General features: G+C 40.6%; 1 protein-coding gene across 5 annotated transcripts in view; it reads right to left on the reverse strand.

Moving 5' to 3' along the window:
* Positions 1–15,832, reverse strand: part of TAF15 (TATA-box binding protein associated factor 15) — a 37,829-nt gene continuing 21,997 nt past the window's right edge. For 2 of the 5 annotated variants that reach the window (XM_058675411.1, XM_058675408.1), the window contains exons 8-18: positions 11,393–11,427; positions 10,738–10,770; positions 9,132–9,241; positions 7,431–7,560; positions 4,110–4,202; positions 2,847–2,928; positions 2,646–2,734; positions 2,409–2,525; positions 2,073–2,300; positions 1,934–2,015; positions 1–333 (exon numbers count right to left, since the gene is read on the reverse strand). In XM_058675411.1, the coding sequence (XP_058531394.1) occupies positions 294–333; positions 1,934–2,015; positions 2,073–2,300; positions 2,409–2,525; positions 2,646–2,734; positions 2,847–2,928; positions 4,110–4,202; positions 7,431–7,560; positions 9,132–9,241; positions 10,738–10,770; positions 11,393–11,427 (1,039 nt within the window). In that variant the 3' untranslated portion in view covers positions 1–293. Of the gene's footprint in view, positions 334–1,933; positions 2,526–2,645; positions 2,735–2,846; positions 2,929–4,109; positions 4,203–7,430; positions 7,561–9,131; positions 9,242–10,737; positions 10,771–11,392; positions 11,428–15,832 lie in introns of all 5 variants that reach the window. The other 3 variants (XM_058675410.1, XM_058675409.1, XM_058675407.1) reach the window with 3 other exon arrangements.

The following is a 15,832-nucleotide window of genomic DNA, read 5'->3' on the forward strand; positions in this document are numbered from 1 at the left end:
TCCACAAAAACAAGCAGCTTTTATTGCAGTATTACAAAACACTTCTCATTTTGGCAATATTTTACAACGCATTTAGCTTCAAGGGTTGAGGAAGAAGAAGGTTGGAAACTAAAAGGGGAAATTTCAACTGACATTGCTAAAAGAAAAATTGTCCCTGCCCTCCCACCCAAATAAAAATCCAAACATCACTTAATTTCACTACCCAAGAAGAGGCCACGAGGAAAGCAGCAGGCACGACTCTGGCAAATTCACCATGGATCGTGTCAGAGACAAAGGAACATTCAAAACAGTCATCAGTATGGTCGGTTGCGCTGATCGTTTCTGTAGTCATTTCTAGAAATAAAAAATAAAGACAAAGACTAAATTCTAACTTTCTACCAAGGCAGCATCAAACGCTTCTTCAGGTTGCTACTGATGTAGCATCAGCTAGACAATTTGTGTAAGGATGACATAACTTTTTAATTCAGCAGCATGAAGACTCAAAGTTCCTAGTAAAAGTTTTACTATCATAGTTAAAATTTTTCCATCTATAATGATCAAAACATTTAAAATTTCATGAAGTTGTAAATTATGCCAATTCCAACATTCTAAACAGAAGAGTGACAGTAGAACAAACAAGCACTTTCACATATGAATTCTGGATCTTTCACTTCCAACATGACTTGGAAGTCACTATATGTTTCTAATCTGCAAAATGGGAGTTAACAGAAGAACTAGAACTGAAACACAGAAAAGTTTACAGTGTTTGCCATACAGAAAAAGTGTTTAATACATGGCAATTATGCTATTTAATTACTAACAACCAACAATTACATAATGTTCACTACAGAACACCAAAGGCTGTATCGGACAAAATAGCTCTCTCTGCCGCTTCCTGTCAGTCTGCCTTTCAAATAATCTTTTAAAAAAAGCTCTAAAATGCTATTAGCAGCCCTCTATACTCTCTACAGATGAGAGTACTGACACTCTAACAAAGTATTAAGTCATTTACCTAACATCACACAGACATGTGGTAGAGCCAAAATTCAAACCAACACTGTCTTCCAACTCCATGTTCGTTAACTAAAAGCTATATTAATTCTCACTGCCCTAATACTGCCTCTGGAATAAAGATCCTTATTAAAATAACTGGAATTATTTTATACTGCCGATCTTCAAATTTTTCTGCTTCCATACTATCTATGTGTACAACACATTCATCTAGAAAAGGAAATCAGAATCTTCAAATAGAGTTACAGGGTAGCACACGATTTGAAAAAAACTGCCCCGCGGCCCAGCGGCGTGGCCTAGCGGCTAAAGTCCTTGCCTTGAAAGCCCCGGGATCCCATATGGGCGCCAGTTCTAATCCCGGCAGCTCCACTTCCCATCCAGCTCCCTGCTTGTGGCCTGGGAAAGCAGTCAAGGATGGCCCAATGCTTTGGGACCCTGCACCCGTGTGGGAGACCTGGAAGAGGTTCCTGGCTCCTGACTTTAGATTGGCTCAGCACCGGCCGTTGCAGCTCACTTGGGGAGTGAATCTTTGGACGGAAGATCTTCCTCTCTGTCTCTCCTCTGTGTATATCTGACTTTGTAATAAAATAAATAAATCTTTTAAAAAAAAAAAAAAAGAAAAAAACTGCCTCCAAGACATGCTCTGCCTCAATTAGGTTAAGAACTCTTGATTCAAACAGCTTCAAGTTATTATTTCTCAAACTCAACTGTCTTTAGCTATGAGGAAAAAACCACACACACACACACACACACACACACCCCTGAATATAGATAATGAATGAGAAATTTCAAAGGAAGATAAGTAAGGAACTAAATAGATCCGGAGTGAGTATGCAGGGGAATTCAAGTTCATAAAGTTAAATAAGCTGTGATAAAAAGGGCTCAAATCCTAAAATCTAGGGTCAATGAGGTGAACATTTAACAAGCAAATTCTAATACTCACCTCCCTCCCATTTTGCCTCCATAGCCACCTCGATCTCCTCCATAGCCCCCGCTCCGGTCTCCTCCATAGCCCCCGCTCCGGTCTCCTCCATAGCCGCCGCCACTCCTGTCTCCGCCATAGCCACCACTGCCACCACCACGGTCTCCGCCATAGCCTCCCCTACTTCGGTCTCCTCCGTACCCTCCGCGGTCTCCTCCATAGCTCCCTCGGTCTCCTCCATAGCTCCCTCGGTCTCCTCCATAGCCACCTCGGTCTCCTCCATAGCCACCTCCTCGATCTCCTCCATAGCCACCTCCTCGGTCTCCGCCATAGCCACCTCCTCGGTCTCCGCCATAGCCACTTCCTCGATCACCGCCATAGCCGCCTCCTCTGTCTCCACCATAGCCACCCCCACTTCTGTCCCCACCGTAGCCACCCCCACTTCTGTCCCCACCATAGCCACCCCCACTTCTATCTCCACCATAGCCACCCCCACTTCGGTCTCCACCATAGCCGCCCCCACTTCGGTCTCCACCATAGCCGCCTCGGTCTCCACCTCTGCCCCCACGACCTCTGTAGCCCCTCTCTCCACCGTAGCCTCTCCCCCGGAAATCTGCAAGACAGAAATAAACACAAGTGAGGCCAGCAAAATAATGCAAATCTGTCTAACGATAGTCAGAAGATAAGCATTACACAAAAGCTATTAAAGCACTGACCCAAAGGGCTGACTTACCCCCTCCTGTGGGACGAGAGTCCTCTGGTCTTGGCTCATTGCACTGATTACAAGAATTTCTTCGTGCAAAATTCATATTTCCACATGACCTGAAATGGGACAAAAATAAATATGTCTGTATCATTTCTAGTAGATTCAGAATTACTTCTCCATCCTCCAACTCTAATCCTAAACTCCACTTTAACCAAATGAGATACTTACGGATTCGGGCAAACCCAGTCTCCACTTTTGGGATCTCCACCTCTCCCCTGAAAGCCTCCTCTGCCTCTGTATCCTCCACGACCTGGGGGATAGTGGGAGAGTGGGGAAGAAAAATGAACAGAAGTTAAAAGTAACAAAGCAAATAAGAGCAAATGTCTCTTAAGTCATCAGTACCAAGGCTGCACACTATAACCATTAACCCCTTAGAGTATGACTTCATACTTCAAGTGAAGGCTTTATTTAATGAAAGACAGAAAAGCTCATAGGCACACATTACAATGCTAATAATACACTAAAAAAGTTCAGTTAACTTTCCATCATACCCTATTTAGTTAAAGCTAATCTTAGTAATAATCTGAAGTGAGAAGATAAACAAATTTAAAGAAATGGACTCAAAGAAAAAGAAACTGGCAATAGCTAGGAGAGAGCTTAAAAACCCATCAGACTGGCTATCTAATTAGATATCATGTCAACACCTGCCTTCTTATTTTCCAAAACAGTAAACTCCTACATAGCTTTGTTAAGAAATTTCTACAGACTTCTCCCCACAACTTTCTTAGTTGTTTAGTACCCATCCTAATGTTTAAAACATAATTGTTAGGCCTAGCACAGCAGCCCAGCAGCCAGAGTCCTCATCTTGCACACACCGAGATCCCATGTGGGCATCAGTTCTAATCCCGGCAGCCCTGCTTCCCATCCAACTCCCTGCTGGTGGCCTGGGAAAGCAGTCGAGGATGGCCCAAAGCCTTGGGAACCTGTACTGCATGGGAAACCCCAAAGAGGCTCCAAGCTCCTGGCTTCAGATCTGCTTGGCTCTGGCCGTTGTTGCTGTTTGGGGAGTGGATCAACAAACTAAACGTATTTCTTTGTTATTTATTTATTTATTTTAGGGGCAGAGAGACAGACAGCTCCCATTAACTGTTCACTCCTCAAGTGCCATTAACAATGATATTGAGTCAGGCCAAAGCTGAAAGCAAGAAACTCAAACTAGGTCTCCCATGCAGGTAGCAACAGCAGCCATTAGCACATTAACAACCAGAGTTTACATTAGCAAGTAGCCAGAGTAAGAGCCATAACTGAGTATCAAATTCAGGTGCTCCGATGTGGCACACACACATCTAGTAGGCTAAATGCAGCCCCTTCTCAGTCCATTTTTCAGAATGAAGGAAAGGGGCAGGCACAAGTTCACCAAAGTAGGAACAGAACCTGGGCTCCAAGTTGCACCTTTGTACACCATCTAGGCCTTTACAGCCAGTGTCTTACCTCGCCGCCCACCCCCACTTCCACCGCCTCTCATAAATTCAGGTCTTCTGGTGGCAAAGGACACTTTAATGATGTTGCCATGGAATTCTTTTCCTAATAAAAAGAAAATTGTTTTGAAGAAATGGCACTCCACACACAAAAATATCTTAGAAATTTTTAGTTTCAGCAGAGTAACTGACACATCCTTACAGAAATTCAAACATGCTACTCTTCCATAGTTAAGAATATATTGCTAAAACACAACACAATCTATGAAAGAGTTGGTCTGTAACAGAAAGAGTAATTTCTTACTAAATATTAAAACAAATAACATTTTTACATTAAGAAAAAACTATAAGCAATTATAAACAACAAGTATACACCATTTTTAAGGGAATGTTTATGTACGCACAAGCATATATCATATTCAGTCTACTGAAAATAGAATTAAAAGATTATCAGTGGTTATTCCTGAGTGCAGAACTAACTACAGAAACTTTACTCCCTAGCTATAAGATTGCCTTGTACCAAGGAAGTGTTAACACTGCTGAAATAGCTGGTGGGCACTCTGAGCCTAGTTAATGCCAACTCTGCATTAACTATACCAGTGTGCCAGCATAGTTGCCTCTTTTATTTTAAGATCTTAGAGTAGCAGGTGGAGCACAACCCATGCCACCACAGGCACCTGCCAGCCAGAGTCACCCCACTGTCATCACTGCCACCCCAAGTGCACAATGGGGTCATGTATTATTAGGGGCTGGGGGACTGGAGATGGGTCAGAATAGCAGCCACTGAGGGCTTGTTTGACACACATAAATTGATTTCTGGGGGCTTCCAGACCAAGCCATTGACCCTGCAGGTAATTAAGGGAGCTGAGGTGGGTTAGATGGGTTAGAGGGGATTCAGAGGTCCTCTCTGGGTCAGGCCAAAGCACTCAACCATCCATACAAGAGCTGGTATGGGAGTGGACCAGGCCAGGCTAGGTTACAGCATTTACTGGCACTCGCTAGAGTCATGTTTGGGGGTTGGTCTGGTAGAAGTTTTTAGGGTCACTCTCACTAGGCTATCACATTGATTAAAGAGTGCTAGGGGGCCCGGCGGCGTGGTCTAGCGGCTAAAGTCCTCGCCTTGAAAGCCCCGGGATCCCATATGGGCGCCGGTTCTAGTCCCGGCAGCTCCACTTCCCATCCAGCTCCCTGCTTGTGGCCTGGGAAAGCAGTCGAGGACAGCCCAATGCATTGGGACACTGCACCCGCGTGGGAGACCCGGAAGAGGTTCCAGGTTCCCGGCATCGGATCGGCGCGCATCGGCCCGTTGCGGCTCACTTGGGGAGTGAATCATCGGACGGAAGATCTTCCTCTCTGTCTCTCCTCCTCTGTGTATATCTGGCTGTAATAAAATGAATAAATCTTTAAAAAAAAAAAAAAAAAAGAGTGCTAGGGCTGAGGGCAGGCTACTCTAGACTGGACCACAGCATCTCCTGGAATGTATGAGAACTAGAGCTGGGGTGGGCCTGGTAGGGAATCTTTGGGAACATTCTACTAGGTCACAGCATCCACCAGCGCATATGAGAGCTGGGGATCAGAGCAGGCTGGGCTGGGTCACAGCCTGCTGACACGTATGAGAACCAAGGCTGAGAGTGGGCATAATAGGAGCTTATAAGGGTTGCCTCAATTGGGAAGTAGCACCTGCTAGTGTGCACAAAACTGGGGCTGAGGACAGGCTGTGCTGGGCTACGCCTCAGCACCTACTGATGCGTGTGAGAACTAGAGCTGGGAGCAGAATGGGTTCGCCTAGGCCACAGTACCCACCAGCACATGTGAAAACCAAGGCTGGAAGCAGGCTAGCTTGGGGTTCTTAAGGGGCACCCCAACTAGGCCACAGCATCTACCAGCTCACACAAGCCTGACTGGGCTAGACTGCAGCATCCACCAGTTTGTGTGACAGCCAGGACTGGAATGGAACTGACCAGGCAGCAGCATTCACTGATGTACACGTTGGTTGGTGCAGGGAACAGACTGAGCCTGACCCTGCATCAACTGCCACACATAAGACCAAGATCTCAAGACTTCCCAGGTAAGGTTTATATATATATATATATATATATATATATACTTTTTAATTTTGAATTTTTGAATTATGTGGTGCAATTTCATAGAGACTGGGATTCCCCCCAACGCCCCCGCCCCCAACAGATTTTCCCCATTTTACAATGGTGTAGTCCTTCATTAGGAATCATAATTCTATCAGTCTCTTATTTAAGTGTACCCCAACATTGTTGGTACAGACAATGTCAGACAGTCCAGTATCCCTTGTCTATATATGTCCAACAGTTTCACTGAGAATTCATCTTTTGTCTGGAAGCAGGGATGCATGTTGCATTACACCCCTACATCTGGATATGGTAGACCCAAGTACTCCATCACTATACATTTCCATAATTGAGAAGCCATGAAACAAGGTCAACAACTGGTATGCGTTAGAGTAACAGCCAGTAAAGTTTCTTAGGGGGCTCCCCAGAGAGCATACCCTGATGAGCATGAAAGACAAGACAGCCAAATCCTCTAAGCCGAAAGAAGACTTCAAGTACCTTACCAAAAGGTAAAAAGGACAGTCTGAACAACACTCCAGGCCAGGCCCTACAAGCATCCAGGTCTATGGGCACACTGAGGTGAAGGAGGACACCCAACAGGCCTTAGAAAGAATTTTGCCACCTCTGATTTAACATTTTCCCCACATTACAGTCTCAATCATCTCCTACCTGGGCACTGACATAATGTGACAGCAAGGAGTGGAACACTCTGCCGTCTTCCTCCCCCTACCTCCTGCCTGGGACACAGGAGGGAAAACTGAAACATTTATCTCACCCCACCTCCCCAACTCCATTCTAACTGAAATGAAAGGTTCATGTGGGTCTATAACCCCCTCATCTTTGTAATAATTATTTTAAAAATAAATGAATTAATTAAAATAAATTTAAAAAAACTTACACTAAGTTCTTCAGTTTATCCATATTTTCCTATTTTCGGTGGGAAGAAAATGTCCCTCTCTCGTATTAACTTTATATTGGGAGTGAAAAAGTTAACCGAAATGTTAAAAGAATACAGTCAAACAGACTAACACTATACCAATGAGGGTGGCCTCATGTGAAAGGCATAATATAAGAAAATATTCTAGACAAACAAGGATGGAGCTCACCTCATTTATAAGGGTACACATATGTTAATGATTTCTTCAAAAGTAAATATAAATAGACCACTGTCTCCTAGGATACGTTTTGACTAACACACTAGGAAACATTTACCCAAAATTCATGTAGAAAAATTTTATGAATGAGCATACCATCAAACCAGTCAATAGCTGCCTTAGCAGAAGGAGGGTCATCAAACGACACCGTCGCCTCCCCTTTTGGCTTGCCGGTATCCTTGTCTGTGTAAAGATTTATCATTGGTTTCCCGGTCTTCTTGTTTGTCTGAAGAAAAAGTTGGTGTTAGCGTTTTAAGAGTAAGTGACCATATACTTTTTAATTGGTAAAGATTTGTTGATTTATTTATTTAAAAGACAGAGTGACAGAGCACGAGAGAGAGAGAGAGAAAGAGAGAGAGAGAGAATCTTCCATTCCCTGAATGGCTGTAATTAAGGCTGGAGCCTTAGACCACCATCTGGACCCTCCATGTAAGTGGCAGGGATTCAGTCACTTGAGCCATCATGTGTTGCCTCCCAGGCGTGTAAGCAGAGCTGAATTGAAAACACAGCAGCTAGAAACCAGCACTCTGTTATGGGCTGTGAGTAGTCTACGCAGCAGGTAACTCATTATAGCACATGCCCACCCCTTATTAAAGACTCTTTTTTAAAGAAATTTACACATCTAGTTTACAAAATAGTATGTTTCAACAGAAAAATGAAGTGGCCAGCATTGTGGTACAATTGGTTAAGCCATCACCTGTGAAATTCAAACAGGAGCCGTTTACTACAATTAACTCAGGTCCCTGCTAATGTTCTTGGGAAAGCAACAGAAGGTAGTCCAACTACTTAAGGCCTTCCTCATAAGGCAGATCTAGATTTTCACCAGGCCCAGTGCTGGTCGTTGAATCCATTCCGGGAGTGAATCACAGCAAATGGAAGATCTTGTTCTCTGTCTCTCCCTGTTGCTCTTTCAAATAAAGAAAACATATCTTTAAACAATAGTAAAGGTTTGAACCAGGAAAACTTTCCTGGCTACATTAAGTGAGAACCAAGCTGTAAACATGACTGTTTTATTTATGCATAATTTATCTAAACCCAAAAAACACAGGCACTGCTTCTTAAAAAATATATATACCCTGCAAAACACTTAAAAGTCATCAGTGATGTTCATTAAATAAATCAATCGATTGCCTCTAAGAAGTATGTTGGGATTTGGCTGGGATAGGGATAAAAGACAATTGATAATGTTTATCAAAGCTGTGATTTTTTTTTAAAAACCTATTTCATATGTAATTAATTTCTTAAAAAATTCTAATTCTCCAAGAAGGAAAAAAGCAAACAATACAAACTGATTTCAAGAAAGTGCTATTATCTATTCAACATCACTCTAAAGGCTGCTTTCTACATGAAAAGAAACTATATGCATAAAACAAAAAATACAAGACAAATAAACAATTACAAAGCAACATGTTTTATATTGGGCTACTATATACAACAGACATTGAATACCAAAAAAAATTTTATTAGCAACTTGAATATGTGTATTATTGCTATTTCACAACCTATAAAATGTTCTGACAATTTTTAGAGTTAGGCAGACACTACTTTTAGAGCCCTAGGGTTGAAGATAAGCACAGGTACCCCTACCCTGCAGAAAAGGTAAACACAGGAGGCACAGAGGAAAACTTTTCTAATACTCAGCATACATAGCAAAGGCTTAAAGACACAGGTAAGTACACACACCAAATTATTTTAAAAATAACTTGCATCGGTATTGCTGGATTCTTTCGTAATCTATGTAGATAAACTAGGATATATTAATAATTATATGACACTTTCAACATAAGCTTTACTCACCTTGATAATTCCTATTTGCTTAAAGAACTCCCCCACTTGATCTGTAGATACACCCTCCCCGAGTCCTTGCACAAAGATTGTGTTGTTATCTGAATTGTCAGATTCTGAATCTAAAGGGGAAAAAGTTAGTTAATTTTATCCATTCTTTAGCTTACTACGTCCTGCTCAGTAACTAAGAGCAATAATTTATTGCCCAATATTCCACTGTTCTATGATGAAAAGAAAAAGGACCTATACAAGAATCTTACATAAACACCCAAGTGTTCACAACATTTATTTAGTAGCAAAACAATTCTTAGAACAACTTGAGATAAAGTGGATTAAGGCCACACTGTGTGATCAAGGCCACATGGAACAATTAGGGGAAATCTTCCAAAAATCTCATTCTTCCAATACTGCCACACAAAGAGCTGGAGAGTTCATTTAAACCATCTTTACTTTCCCTGGAAAATTCTAATTTTTGACCAATCAATACTTTCAGTGTCACTTCGAACTTACAGTCAAGCCAAAGCAGGACTGCTGGTTTCCAATTCACTGCAATAAGCTTTGTATATACCAGAGAGTAACAGGGGCACTTGGTACATACACCTTACCATACACATACACTTTTCGGTAAGTACAACAAAGTAAGATGTACTAAAATTTAGTCCAACAAGGGATAATTCAGGAACTGCCATCCAAATAGAATATTTTGGCATCTTTTAATAATAACAAAAGTTCTCATTTCAATATATTTTAAAATGTCTTGGCTCTGATGGATTTAACCTCTAAACTTTCAAAAGGCTCCAGGAGTAATAAGCAGCCTTGAATTTCATTTAAAAATAAACAAGGCACATAAAACTAGTGACCTTTTCCTGGAATAAGACAATTCTCCCATGTAAGAACTCAGGTTTCATAGATCCATTAAGCAAGCAATCACTCCAATGTATAATTTTTAAATAGAGCTTCTTTGATTCCCCCACATTATATAAATGCTTTCATTAAATTTGGCTTTTAAAAAAAATTGAACTACTGACGCCCATTAGCAGCCAAAATTTTATTATTTCTTCAAAGCAGAAAAAGTACAGCATGAAAAAAAAACACAAACAGCAATTTTCCCCCAGGAAACTTTCACATCAATCCTATTGGATTTTTCCTTAAAGCGTGTTTTTAGAAATGAAGTTCCTAGGGCCAGCACAGAGGCATCTCGAGCTAGTCATTTGCCTGTAGTATTGACATTCTATATAGGCACCAGCTCGTGTCCTGGCTGCTCCACTTCCCATCCAGTTCCCTGCTTATCTTACGGCATGGGAAAGCAATGGATCGCAACCCAAATCCTTGGGACCTTGCACCCATGTGGGAAACCTGGAAGAAACTTCTGGCTCCTGGCTTCAGAGCTCTAACCATTGCAACCATGTGGGGAATGAACCCATGATGGAAGAGCTCTGTCTCTCCCTCTGTAACTCTTCCAAGTAAATATATCTTTTAAAAAGAAAATGGAACTCCTCCAGTTCTGGCTGCATTCAAGCTTCTTCTGTACCAGCCTCTCCAAATATACAGTTTTCTCGTCAAAAACCAAAAACTAACAGTTTATTATTGAAAAATTATAAACTACCATAAATCTTACCAGCATCTGGTCTGGGCCCATAATCCCTGTGACCTAAGGGAAAAGAAAAGAAAGGAAAGCTATTCAAGGCAAACCGTCCCAAATCATTAAAAAAAAATACTAGCAATAAATAAAGAAGGCATGAAAAGTCAATACTTCCAAATCCTTGAAAGTCAACCATCAAAGATTTACAAAGTAACTACTATCTATTAAGTTTTACTAAAAGTTTAAGAAATCAATATGAATGTCAACATTTCCTTAAACTTGTCCTACATGGCACCTGCCACTTGGCATTATGCTATTATCACTTTTATTAAGTTCTGGTTGTGAAGGCTGATTGAAAGACCCTAATAATTTAAAAAATCACATCAACTACCTTCATAAAAAAAAAACATATTGGCAAAATCCAGTGAAGGTCTCATTCATTGGTCACCACAGACTCTCATGCAAATTCACTGTGTAGAAGAAACCCATGGGACTGTCTGAGATGAGCTTTGGTTTTTTAATGTTTACTTTGAGATATATATGTGTATACATAAATAATTATTTTTTAAAACACACAACACACCAGCCTCAACAGAGTAAGAAAGGGCTTAGATTGCGTCTGCGGGATATTGGTGGCTTTTAGATTTATATAGCATTTCCACTGAAACATTTTGGGATACTCAGCACTTACCACCAAAATTTTTGAAGCCACCGCGGTCACCACCACTGCAGAGGAAAAATTGAAGAAATGATTTCTTCCTTAAGTCTCTAATGTGCTGAGCCCTGGGCTCAATCTACACTTAACTGTCACAAGTAGAGCGCCTAGGAAAACAGTTGTACCACTAACTTTCCAGTAAATTTCATCTGACAGACCTCAAATATGTTGTTTCCACCTAGGTGATTTCCCAGGGATCTATTTCCACAAGGTGCCTTTTCAAGCTTATTGCTAACATATCTAATATACGCTTATTTTTAAATCTTCCCAACCCCAAGCCAAAGGGTATTATTCACACTGTTAAATTAAAGCTGGAGACACAGCAAGAAGAATGCTAAACTAGAACAAGCATACTTCCCAAAGAGATATTTTTAAATATGCAAAAAAAGAAAATAGGCTACAAAAATATACAAGGTTAAGAAGTTTATAACAGGAGAGGTAAAAACTTGGAGTTAGGTTCTGTTGAGAAACCACACAGCGGGTTTTATGAGATGAATTTTTAAAAACTAAGGTACAAACATACACAAGTGAGTCTAAATGAAAATAGTCAAAAACTCAAATCATTCAGAATCTGATAAAATGGGGAGGGGGGAAACAGCATAACTTAAAATTCCCCTTTTTCATACCAACTAGTATTTTTCACATCAGAGCTACTGAGGTTCATGCGGCCAAATGCTCTATACATCAGACAGCAGCACACAGAACACAACACACTCCGGTACTGCAGTTGTTCGCGACAACTGTATTTGGCAAATTTCCAAGTTCATGCTCCTTGTGTGCACAGTTTTATGTAAAAAAAATCTAAGGTGTCTCTCATCAAGAAAATCATTAAGTATTCATCCAATAAAAGCTTGTTTCTCTTGACTGAATTATAGTTTACTCTAAAAGTACTATGCCAATATGGATATACTAAGTTTACATATGCTAACCTTATTCAATAATAACTCAAGAAGGTAAACCAATCAAATACAATAATGTCCACCTTCCTACTTGGAAAAAAAATCTGCTTTAGTGATTACCCTAAGTTCTAAATGGCTTTTTACAATCACCATGAGAAAAAGCACTAAATAAACAAAAAGGCACTTTCCATTTATGATAAATATATCGCCTTAATTTGGACATACTTCCCATTGCAATCAACCTAACTACAGGCATATGTATTTTTAAGTTGCTCATAATTTTCATACAATTGTCAGGAAGCCATTTGAAGGTTAGGTAGACAATATGAAACTCAGGTCCTTCAGAGACACGCGGTTTGTCATTTTCCAAAGACCTTTATTTTAGAAGGATACTCAAACCTTCTTGTCACTCCTAAATGAGATATTACAATATTACAGCTCAACCCTTTAAGGAAGGAAAATCAACAGAGCTCTATCAAACTGCTGACAATCATATTGGAAATCATGGTTCCTTCAAAGATGATACTTAGAACTCCAAAAAGCAATGAAGAGGGCTTGGCAGCGTGGCCTAGTGGCTAAGGTCCTCGCCTTGATCCCATATGGCCGCTGGTTCTAATCCCGGCAGCTCCACTTCCTCTCTATCTCTCCTCCTCTCAGTATATCTGACTTTGTAATAAAAATAAAATAAATCTTTTAAAAAAAAATGAAAAAAAAAAAAAAGCAACGAAGAGACAAGGAAGAGACAAGAACCTGTGTTCACATTCTAATATTAGGATGTTCAAGTCCCCAGAATAAAACAGACTTTAAAACAGGAAATTGAAATCACTGTGATCACAAGCAAATGCTGGAAGTGCTATCTCTTAATACTTTTAATAAAGTATAAATATCGCAGCCTATACAAAATTGTACCACATAATTCAAAACTAAAAATAAAAATATATTTAAAAAGAGTATAAATAAACACAAAGTTGTTTATTTGGCCAAAATGAATATATAAACTTTCATATAGCAGTGAGCTCCTAAAATTTCCACTCTAGCTATCAACAATAATTTTGAACAATTAAAAAAATGCCTTTATAAAAACAACAAATCACATTTGGAAGATTTATGATTTACCATTGCTTCATAAAAAAAATCTTTAAGTTATTTCAGTTCCCTCCTTTACAATCTGTTTCTACAACTCAAATGGTATAGGGTAGGCATTTGACCTAGTGATTAGCCTGAGTCTGAATTCCCACTAGGCCCCCCACTTCAGCTCCCTGCTACGGTGCACCCTTGGAGGGAGCAGCGATGGCTCATTTATTTTGCTCCCTGCACTCATGTGGTATACCTGGATTCAGTTCCCAGCTCCCAGCTATCGCCTGGCCTAGTCACAGCTGTTGAGGGCATCTGAAGAGTGAATCAGGGGAAGGGAGCTCTTCAATTGTGTATCTTCATCTTCATGCTTCTCAAATAAATAAACTTTTTTTTTTTAAATAGAAATGTAAGCATCAACAAATCCAGAGCCTGAAAGCTTCTAAGAAAAGCAGGATTTCAGGTCTTATCCAGATCTACTGAATCTTTATTTTACTAACATCCCAGAGTAACTCCTACGTCAATTAGGTTCTGAGAAGCACTAGTCTAGATGAGTTACAATTTTATGCTTTCTTTTTATTTTTATTGCAAAATCAGATATACAGAGAGAAGGAAAGACAGCAAGATCTTCCATCTGAAGACTATTAAAATGAGAGAAAAAAAAATATTTCATCTGCTGGTTCACTGCCCTAGTGGCAGCAACAGCTGAAGCTGAGCCGAAGCCTGGAGCCTCTTCAGGATCTCCCACACAGGTGCAGGGTCCCAAGACCTTGGCCGTCCTCAACTGCTTTCCCAGGCCACAAGCAGGGAGCTAGATGGGAAGTAGAGCTGCCGGGACACAAATCAGCGTCCATATGGTATCCCGGCAATTGCAAGGCGAGGATTTAGCCACCAGGCTACTGCTACTACTACATTTCAAGTTCAAATGTAATACTATTAAACAGTAACAGAGAATGTGTCTGTGGTTAAGAATCTTTCACCAAACATACATTTACTTATTCCCACATATCAATAAGGTCTCATTAGCAAATTAGGATAAACAGTTCCTTAAAACATTTATGAGTCAAGATGTTGCCAAAACAATTTTTTCACTTCCAGAAGAGAAATTCTTACATAGTAAGAATTTTGGGGCCAGTGTGGTGGTATAGTGTGCTACCTCACCACATGCTAGCACTGGCATTCCACGTGGATGCTGGTAGAGTATAAAGCAGACACCTGTAGTGCCAGCATCACATATGGGTACTATGGTTCAAGGCAGAAACTTCACTTCCAATCCAGCTCCCTGCTAATGCACCTGTGAAAGCAGCAGAGGATGGCCCGAGTATGTGGGTCCCTGCATCCACATGGGAAACCCTGAAGAAGCTCCTAGTTTCCGGCTTAGGACTGGGCCAGCTCCAGCCATTAAGGTAAGGAACCAGCAGATGGAAGACCCTTCACTCTGTCTCTCTCTCTCTCTCTCTCTGTCTGAAACTCTTTCCAGTTAAACAAAATAAATCTTAAAAAAAGAAAAAATAAAATTCCCAAGTTAGGACACTAAATGCAACAGAATTTAAAAGAGACATACTTAATTTTACCTGCTGAGTTCCCCAGCTGTGATTCTTGACTTACATGATTTGGTTTTCCCAAATTTAAAACCATAAAGAGCAGTCTACCCTATGATAGATTCTGAGGGTTTTGTCACTGTGACAGAATCATGTGTTTGAGAAGACAATTTCATTTCAAGTGTTACCAAAAAAGGAAGCTGTCTGACAAATCCCTTTTCAATCTTTAAAAACAAAACTGTATTTACTCAAAGACTTAAACTGTCAAGAAGTAAAAGGATACTTTAATCTTAAGAAATTCAACATGCACATCACCCCCTGCCAAAAAAAAGAACAGCTAAAAACTGGGAAAATTAGTTTAAAAACTCATAACTGTGCTCGAGTTTTCACACCAGCAGCAAATCCTGAATACAATTTTATTTAAGAATGATGGGGGAGAGCCCGGCGCATTAGCATAGTGGTTAAACTCCTCGCCTTGCACATGCTGGGATCACATATGGGCGCTGGTTCTAGTCCCAGTGGCCCCACTTCCCATCCAGCTCCCTTCCCTTGGCCTGGGAAAGCAGTCGAGGACAGCCCAAGGCCTTGGGACCATACACCTGGGAGACCTGGAAGAGCTCCTGGCTCCTGACTTTAGATTGGCTCAGCACTAGCCGTTGCGGCCACTTGGGGAGTGAACCATCGGATGGAAGATCTTCCTTTCTGTCTCTCCTCCTCTCTGTGTATCCACCATTCCAATAAAAATAAATAAATCTTAAAAAAAAAAAAAAGAATGATGGGGAAAGCCATTATCACTTCCAAGTATAAATGACTCACTGTATTTAATACAGCTATATTTACATTTTAATTTCTCCCATATCTTACCCAAGCGGCTTTCTAAATTCATCATTTTTCTACATTTC

Source organism: Ochotona princeps, chromosome 17 (genome assembly GCF_030435755.1).
Source record: "Ochotona princeps isolate mOchPri1 chromosome 17, mOchPri1.hap1, whole genome shotgun sequence".
NCBI lineage: Eukaryota > Metazoa > Chordata > Mammalia > Lagomorpha > Ochotonidae > Ochotona > Ochotona princeps.